Here is a 9,483-nt window from a genome sequence, read left to right as displayed (position 1 = left end):
CTACCAGTCAATATCAGGATATCCTAATCCCACTGAGATCATTATCACACGCGTGTTCCAGTTACTCATACTAATTGTCTGCTATGTGTGGGTTTTTTCATTAAGTTCATAAACAGCTGTTAATTTTTTTTATTTTTACGGATGTCTGAAATGTACAGGCATTTATTTCAGGGGTGGAAACTTAATGCTATGAAAAGTCCAGCATGGTGACAATTCTCAATGAACTATTGGCAACAATACATTAAAGCTGAATATTAACAAACAGTAACAATCTTTTTTTTATTAACTTCAACTTTATTACAATTATTTATTCAAGCAGAGATACAAAAAAAAAAAAAAGAAAGGTGCAGACTGGGGTGAATGAAGATACAAAACAGACAACTGTACTTTGGTGTAGACATGACCCTGGTGTAACAGAACATCCTGACTTCTTGGCACTTAAATCGTAAGACAAAGATTGAGTGGCGGTGGTGCACATCTAATAAAACTATAGGTTGCTTGTCTAATTTTCAATAAATATACAGCAGCTACATCAGAAAATATATATACAATGTTAAAACAATTTAGTGTTGAATAAATTTTAAAAGGAGTATGTTCTTGTAGAGTCTAATCATACCTGCTCTGTTGAGCTGGTGCATTAGGTGTACCTGTGTAAATGCATGTGCAAAACATTGTCTGATTAACGATATAAGACCATTTGGTAACAAAGATCCATAGAAACGCTCTTAATTCCATTGACGTTTCAGTTTGGAACACTTTTTAAGTATCTGCACAAATGTCTCGTCAGCAGATCAAGAAGATCTTCCATCCATAAAGTGATGTTCTTCTGTCAGATATTTGTTCATATTCAATTAACAATGGCAGAGAGCACAGCCATGACAGCCACGCCACAGAAAATGAGCAGGATCTGCAGGAGAGACTGCCTGGTAGAGGAAAAACAACAAAGGGCACAGATTCAGAGTCAAGGACTTACAAGAAAAATTCCATCTGCCCATTTCCACACCACAGAACAAGACATGCAAAGTTCCGTTTGTAAAAAAAAAAGTCTTACATCGTCACCACTGTCTCAACTCCAACAATACAGAACAGGTTAAAAAGGCCACGCTTTAATGAGTGGCTCCCCCATTGTGTTTGTAATGTGAACACGCACAAAAGATGCATACCTTAAACTGGACTCTTCTAGCAGGTCAGGCACCACATTCACCAAGGCTATGTAGAGGAAGCCTCCAGAGGTGAACGGCAATATCCAGGCAGTGGCATTTTCTAGAAACAGCAGGAAAGACTTATGTATCATTCTGGACACTGTAAAATGGTTTAATTGTACGTACAGTATATTGAGAATCTTACCTGTGCCTTTTGGTGACTGAGAGCACAGAGCGAAGCAAGCTCCCAAGACACCGACCAGCGCCGTGGACAGCTGCATGCGGGCGGCACTGCACCGGTCAAACCCGGCCCTCAGGAGAATGGCAAAGTCTCCCACCTGCAGACGGGGACACATCCCACAGCAGAGGATCGGCTCAACATTCACTGTGTTTACAAGCACTCAAGCAGTCTGATTCTTCCTACGTACTTTCTGCTATGTAAACATAAAACCTTAAAGTGAACCTCAAACGTCTATATTTAGAAATGGTATATACAATTTAAGAGAAGACTCTGTATCTCACCTCGTGGGGGATTTCATGGAGCAGGATAGCAAAGGTGGTGAGGAACCCAACCTGCAAGAGAAGTTTCATTTACACTGCTTTGTCTGACTTGGTAAAGAAATGTGTTTCTTTAGTATTAAAAAAAAGACGTACGACACATTCATCCTCGACAGCACCTGAGTTGAGTGATAAGCTTATTATGTTAAGTTTGCAGTGCAAAGAGGAAAAATGTAAAAAACAAAGTACAAACTTTGAGCAGCTTAAAAAGGGCTGTGAAGCTGTGACAGCTTAACATATTTTAAAGTGTTTATAATCCCTCATGAAGAGCATGATAAGACCCATCAAGTGTGTACTAAGCGTAGTTATTATACACACACACACACACACACGACATGTACATGAGGCTATTGGATATCTACATGTCACTGAACTCAAAGCTCAAACCAGTTACGAGTAAAAAGAATAGACTCAAAAAGCCATTTGGCATAAGAGTTTATTGACTTTTTCGTGTACATTTTATTTTTAAAAGAATAACATTGTTTAGGAGACACTAGTCAAAGACTTAATTATAGTAAGTAAAACATGCATTAGTATTATACAATTAATCTTTAATTAACGCTGCATTGATACAGATAATTTTCATACAGTATTTCATCGTGGCAAAGTCACGTTGTGATAAATGCGCAAGGGAGTAAACAAAACACCGGTGAGATGTCTTGTATGTGTATGTTTGAGAACTTCCTCTCTGGCACATTGATCCATAGTTCATGCTGCTAGCCTTATGTCTCTCCAGCTGGACTCTTTCCCCACAGCTACAAATATACACTAACCTACTGAAGCGACGCAAATACATATTACTGCACCTTTTTGATCAAGCCTGTCAGATGATGCCGCAAGAATAAGCTGAAAAAGTTTGTTTTAATGAATCTCCACTGAGCGGTCCACTTTTAAGACTCTGAACAGGTCTGCTGCTCCGCCATCGAGCCTCAATACGCTATTATAGGCCTCAAACTCTAGGTTATCTTTAATAAAGACAAATCATATGAGGAACATAAAGCAAAGTGGGAGCTCTCATTCATCGATAAAAACTAAATGGATTTTTTTTGGGTGTAAACTACATTTGAATGAGAAATACAAACATTCTAAGATAACCGTGTTTGTAGTGATGAGTTCTTACTTTTTTGCTAACCAGGAAACTTCCTGCTACAGCCAGTCCATGGGTGAAGTTGTCAATGCAGTTGGCCAGTAGGTTTAGGTATCCACATGTCTGTGACACACAAACACAATGCCACTGTTACTCATGTTACCCTCGATTAGTCGAACAGGAATCGTATCATTTATGAGTCACAGCATTCTCTTTCAGGACACAATCCTGGTTGTTTTGGGTGTCAGCTAAAGTTACGCCCTGCTTTGTAGTCTGACCTCTTTAAAATGGAGGCAGTAAATGATCCATTCCTCTCTGGAAAAGAAAAAACAGCTGCTGGGGCAATTTTATTGTTGTTGTAATAAACTGTTGAATTGTGCAGTTTCAAATCAGCCTCTCACCCAATGTGTGCAAACAATATGCAATGTATAATGAAGTGTAGAGGATTTGCTGACACTGTGGTAGATGTGGCTGAATGATACAATTTACAAGACCCAATTTATCTTTTGGATTTTTGTTTAATTGAGCCAACAAAGTTTCTGGTTATGAACTAAACTACATTAATAGTGTGGAGGCTTGAAGATTAAACAAATGCATCTCTTGCATAACCAACCCATGACAAGCACACCCAGTGGTGTCTCTGAAATAAAAATAAACATTTCATCTGTTGTTAACTGGGAAATGTCTTGGTTGTCAGAATTACCTTGATTTTCTCTGATCTTTCCTGCAGACTCTGCTTGGAGGATTTCCATGACTCAGCATGATGCCCATTTTTGAGCGATGCTGAAGCCTTTCCACTGAAAGCCGAAATAGACTGCGACTGTGGAGAAAAAGGGAAGAACAACAAGGAAAAATGAACATGTCCCCATGTGAACCATAACCCCCAAACTTAAAAAAGAAAATACATTTTTCTGTTCCTATTATCCATCAATGTCCACCATCAGTACAAAGGCATTTGGAAGGGCTCTTCTCCCTTAAGGAAACCACACCAGTCTTACCAAAAACATTAAATTAATGGTTGTGTGGATTCAACAGTGCAATGAACATGCATTTTATTGCTGCTCCCACTGTGTGTCAATGGCTTTCACCTCCTGCCAGCAGAACAGCTGTTATGTTTAATTATTTCTCTAACTTCCTACATATGCAGGAATAAGCAGTCATTTGTATTTTTACTTCATTTTTGTTCAGATATTACAGATGACCTTTTAATTCCAACACTGCGCAACAGGTTTCTAATTTGAACATAAAGGAGACATTTCAGGCTATAGCCTCTGTTTTCTGAGAACAGCCAACTTTCTTCAGAAAAAATTCAGAAACCACTTATGTTGCCATTTAGACTGATATACTAAATTACCACTGCAACCTAATTTAAAATAAACTAAAAATACAAAAGTGATCTCTTACATTAAACATTGTAGCTCTCCACACAAAAACAATTACCCAATTTGGGTTAAAAAGTAGTTCAGTTTGTGACAGTCCTTGCCCATTTTGGTAAAATGTGCCTAAACCCAGTGTTGTAAAAGGAAAAACACGTATCACCTCTGTCACACTCTATTGTTGCCTCTGTCTACAAGCCGAGTGCTCTCCGGTGGACACTGAAATGGCTAAAGCAGCTGCTTCACCCCTGCACTAGTGGAGGAGCTGAGTCGTGGATTCCAATTCTGCCCCCCCCCCCTCCCTCCCTCCCTCCCCCTGTCCCCTTCCCCCCTCACTGGCAATACAAAGACAAGAGAGGATGAGACCGCCTTTACAAACATATTGCAACCAGCCATTCATTGTCGACAACGAAGCCATGCGTTAAAAGGTTATTGTCAATCTTGCAGCGTCATATTTCATATTCCACTATTTTCATATAATTTCTAAACAGCAAACTACAACAGTGGTGACGATTATTTATTTTTGACACTGAATAATATAAAACGTAAAATATGAGTCTGTTCATTGATAAAGATCCATTTGATAAGTATTCATACTCAGGATGTTAAAGGAATAGCTTGACATTTTGGGAAACTAGATTTAGATGAAAGATCAATACCATTCTCTCTGCCTGTCTGGTTAGCTTAGCACAAAGACTTGAAACAGCTGGCCTGGCTCTGGCCATGCTTAACAAAATCAAAATCTTACGAATTAAAATTACACTTATTTTTCAATCTGAACAAAAATCTTAGTGTAAAAACAACTCCTTGTGGTTTTATGTGCCAAATTATTTCTTGGACGGGCGCAGTGACATCCTGGAGTCCCCCCCAGCTGTCTGGCAACCTCACTGCCCAACGAGAGGCGAGAGGCGTATTGATTTTCTCATCAAACTCTTGTTTTAAATTCTTCCCTGCTCAAGGGAACTGATAGGCTGGCTGGACAGTAGCTCATCTAATGCTAAAGTAACCAGAACACTGTTGGAAATATGCAGACCTAGCATACATATGAAAACAAAAATATGAAGGCGGGTATTGACATTTCTAACGACATTTCAGCTGAAACACTTACAGCAGAGTTAGAATTCAGATCTGAATTTGACGCGAGTTCCTCATGGCTGTCTCGGTCTGGGAACATCTTCTCCAAGAGGAGGAAGGCCAACAGGCCAAGGATTACCCACAAGCCCTGGGTCATGTAGTGGTTGTGTTTACCAGCTAGAATTGAAGCAGAAATATTCAAACAAGACTGAATGAGAAAATGTAGTAAGTGAAAACTGAGCTACAATCAACAACTCAAACCAAGAGTTTAATTAAACATAAATGAAATTACATATTTACATTTGAAAGAAATGTAATTCATGATTCATTTATTCAAAATGGAATGATATCTGAGGAATTACTGCTCTCAAATAAGGTTTCCTGACATTAGTCTTTGTAAAAAGGTCTTAAGCATTCTACTAGTATACAAATATAAATATATTATTCTTATGTGTTTAAGAGGGGTCAAAGAAATTAAACATAATTCAAATACAAAAAGGTGGTGATGGTCTTGGTGGAAAGGAGACCCACCTGAAGAGCGAGAGCGCTCCCACGCCTCAGGGAGGAGGTGAAGGAAAACATCACCAAGAAGACCACCGATAGCAAAGCTCAGGAGCTGCTTCAGCCTCTGGCCACCAGCTGAGGAAACACAGGGGAAGAGAGAAGAGCCATCACTGTATACTGTGTTTAATTAAGAACTGCAAATTGATGTCATGTGACTGACTTCCCTCCCTCTGCCTGTTGCTTGTGTGGTTGATTTGGCTTCCTGGCTGAGGAGCCAATGGGCAGAGTGGGAAAAGACATCAGTAAACTGCCTACACCTGAATACATTGGGCCTCAGTCTATTTAAGTAGCTTCAACTCAAACCTCTCTTGTCACTTCCTCCCGGGCCTCCACCACCTGGTTTTGTTTTGTTTGCACACAGCTCTCCCTCCCTCCCTAAACTGCCCTCATCCATATTCATTACTAATCTACCCAATTAACATAATTAGTTTACCTTATCTTATATGTGATTTACTTTTTTGTCATGGACTCTAGGCCAGTTTGTGACATGGGCTTTCTTTTCTTTCTTTTTTTGCACCAAGGTTACTTTCTCTCTTTTTATGTATGTATGTATATATGTATGTGTATATAATATATAAAATGGTACCGTTTCATTTTTAAGTAAAGCATGATGCACACAAATCCACAAAAAGGTGTCTCTGGCGCAGTCTACTAATATACACAGTGATGATGTGCTCCACAAAACTTTTTCTTTGCTTTGGGAGTTTCCTCAGTCACGACTAACCTCCGGTCAGGACTGCACTTGAAAAGCCCACGGCCTAAAATACATCTGGAATGCCACGTTCCTGTGGGCGGGGCAGACCAAGAGGCTGCAGGCCTCAGGCTGACCTGCCTGGTCTGGTTATTGAAGTGCTCAGTTTCATTCATGCGCTAATAAAACATTCACGTTAAAGCAGGTGGATTGTGACACACTCGGTTTATCCGAATTACTTTAATTACAGAGCAACCTGCTTTTTTAATTATTTATTTTCCACCGTGTATTTTTTTATATCTAATCTTTATCCAGTTTGGTACTGGTTGAGTTTTCAATTGACAGTCTGACATTGTTCCCATTCAGTACAACACTCAGCGCTTGCTATTGATAAGTAACTTTACAGTAGAAAAAAAGGAAATGAAGTAAAAGCTTCCTATAAATGTTAATCCTTCCGCCTTCTGTCTCATCTAAACTTCAAGGCATGGTTATGCAGAAAAATATGCAATAGTGCACATAACGTTTTCCAGGAAGTTCAAGTACCCGTTTCATGGAATCTTGAAGGCTGTAAACACAAAAGGAGGTGCAGCTGGGTCCAGGACTGGCTGACTAAGACCCAGTAGAACTATCTCTTGAACTTACTGGGGTTATTTTTCCCTCTTCAGAGGGTGTGGAGAGCTGAGATTTATTACAGAGCCACTAAAGAACTGGCATTTTACGTACATACGTAATGGTTTAATGAGGCTGAAATATTTATTTTACTGCAGAAATTTGAAGTCCTTTGTCATGTTATAGCTGTTTGGCCTTTACATGGCACCATTTGTGTATATGTTGACATGTACTGACTGATTCCTGCTTTTCCCAAAAAATCCTACAACCAATTTAAAAAAGGGCATCTTTTCCCTGAAGTCACAGAGATATCATTATGCGTCATTGATACATTGCCATACATGCAAGTTTTTGGTACATGTTACCATCTCTTACCTTCTGTTTTGAGGGCTGCTCCAGCTTCAATGGGAATGACAAGGAGGGGGAATATCCCACTGAGGCCCACAGCAACAGAGCCCACCAGGGACAAGAGCCAGACATGAAAATGTTCACTGGACAAGATGTTCGCTTGGAGGTACTCTGTCAGGCCGTGGCCCGGTCCTGCAGCAGAGGCTGTTGCATGTGTCATAGACGTTTGTGTCATCTTGTGGCTGCCTGATGCCCCCCTGAAGGTCAGCATCAGCAGGGTAACTGGGATAAACAAAGCAGCTACAGCCCGGCTGGGCTTCCTACAGCTTCCACCTTTCATCCGTCCCACGGTCCAAAAAGCACTTGCAACCAGTAATGCTGCAAGAGAGGCACACGTTCAGACCAACAGGCCCCTCTCAAAACATGTAGGAACATTTTACATAAGCATGAAATTAAGTCTGCTACTCACAATTATTTCATATTAATTTAGCTAAATAGTCTGACCTAAAGTCTAAACCCCAGCATTCAGTTGTCTGATGATCAGACGCTGGCATAGGCCTGCTTGCATGTTTGCTTGACCCAGACTCATATTTAAAAAAAACTCCAACCAGATGTAACTTGTTACTTTGACCAGCTGAAGACACATGCTTAAGAAGTCGTGTTAAAAGTAAAGTTGCGCCAGGGAATGAAGCATTCACAAGTAGCAGAGTTCAGGCCGCTGCCTCGGATATCTGCGACGTAGCGGAAAGTTTAATGGAGCCTTAACCTCACTGCAGCAGTGCGTCGTCTTGTTGCTCCAGAATGTAACATCAAGTTTTTAATACGCGTTTGAAAGCATCTGCTGCTCATCGTCTCCGTCAGTCAGCAGGACAGATGATAAATCAGTTCACTCACAAACAAACAATGACGTCGACTCACGTTGCATACGGAAAACACAAACTACACAGCGGCCCAGTGATAAAGTGACAAACACTGCGGACAGTGAACGTCGCACCGCTTTCGACAACGAAGCTAACTGTGTGAACTAACGTTAAAAAGTCAGCGCGCTAACGTTAGCCGGTGAACAGTCGGAGCCACGGAAGTTAACGTCCGCTCACAGCTACAGACGTTAGCTCGCACGCGCAATGCACGGCAAATCAACAAAAACGGTCACCACGACAAAAACTAGCAACAGTTTGAGTTAAGTTAAGTGCGAATGTCCCGGGGCCGTAAAACGGCAAACAACGACGTAAACGCGACATTGCAATGCGTTAATAATACCTTGTGGTTTCTGCAGGCTTCGCACCAGTGTGTCCCTGCCATCCAGGCCGGCTTGATGAAGGCAGGCTTGCGTCGCTGAGTCTCCCAGCTGCGGAGCGCAGGGATCCGCTAGCTGCAGCTCGGGAGTAACTGTCGGTCACCACGGCTCTCCCAAACAGCCACGTGTCAGGATGCTGGAGAGGGGAGCGGGGGGGAGGGGGTGCAAACAGGAGAGGGGAGACTGGACGTGGATCCAGCCCCACCAAAGATTTCAGGAAGTAACGTTAACGTAACATTTTGCCCCATTAACTCCACATGCAGGAGAAGCCCCCAGGCGGAGAGTTTACTTTATATTGCTTCTTTTTAAAAAAAATGGATAAACCCAAATGCATTCGTACACACTGTTGTCGATGTTCACATTGAGGCACACACATTAACGCACGCCGTGCACAGGGATTTTAAGGCCAGTCTAGTTTAATTGGATATGGCAGCAGAACTGGGTTAATTTTAGGCATTTCAAAAGAAGGTTTCAGGGGAATCAACCACTTATGAGTCCCACATGCGTTTTATTGGAATAAAGGAATTTAAACCATAAAAGTCATATATCGCAGTCCCAGATGCTGTTCCAAATGTGTGTGATTTATTCCTTTAGTTCATTCATGCTCGCTTGTAATTTGTATTAGTAGCCTAAGACTAATTTTGTTTAATAATTCCCAACAGGTAGCATACTGGACAACAACAGTCTACTCAGATGGGGCCTTGAGGACAACATTGACCATAAGCTTGTACCATCAT

At 41.1% G+C, this 9,483-nt stretch overlaps 1 protein-coding gene across 3 annotated transcripts; it reads right to left on the bottom strand.

The window, feature by feature from the left end:
• Positions 1–137: 137 nt before the first annotated feature.
• Positions 138–9,009, bottom strand: slc39a13 (solute carrier family 39 member 13). Of its 3 annotated transcripts, none has more exons than XM_034529645.1 (10): positions 8,710–9,009; positions 7,477–7,827; positions 5,769–5,876; positions 5,272–5,414; positions 3,491–3,607; positions 2,821–2,910; positions 1,665–1,715; positions 1,348–1,480; positions 1,164–1,263; positions 138–923 (listed from the first exon to the last, which is right to left on the bottom strand). In XM_034529645.1, the coding sequence occupies exons 2-10, from the start codon at positions 7,787–7,789 to the stop codon at positions 848–850; spliced, it is 1,131 nt and encodes a 376-aa protein (XP_034385536.1). In that variant the 5' UTR covers positions 7,790–7,827; positions 8,710–9,009; the 3' UTR covers positions 138–847. The 3 variants fall into 3 exon arrangements, with proteins under 3 accessions (XP_034385536.1, XP_034385535.1, XP_034385537.1); XM_034529644.1 differs by lacking the exon at positions 8,710–9,009 and adding an exon at positions 8,368–8,661; XM_034529646.1 differs by lacking the exon at positions 8,710–9,009 and adding an exon at positions 7,919–8,661 and having other exon boundaries at positions 282–923.
• Positions 9,010–9,483: the final 474 nt, after the last annotated feature.

The sequence above is a fragment of the Cyclopterus lumpus genome, chromosome 3 (assembly GCF_009769545.1).
Source record: "Cyclopterus lumpus isolate fCycLum1 chromosome 3, fCycLum1.pri, whole genome shotgun sequence".
In the NCBI taxonomy this organism is placed as follows: Eukaryota; Metazoa; Chordata; class Actinopteri; order Perciformes; family Cyclopteridae; genus Cyclopterus; species Cyclopterus lumpus.
Note: the sequence above shows the minus strand (reverse complement) of the source record. Positions and strands in the feature narration are given on the sequence as shown.

Coding starts and splice junctions, on each gene's coding strand:
- slc39a13 (XM_034529644.1), bottom strand. Junction 5,877..7,476: donor AGCAGCCCTCAAAACAGAAG/GTAAGAGATGGT, acceptor GTGTTTCCTCAG/CTGGTGGCCAGAGGCTGAAG. Junction 3,608..5,271: donor ATCTGAATTCTAACTCTGCT/GTAAGTGTTTCA, acceptor TTTTCTCCACAG/TCGCAGTCTATTTCGGCTTT.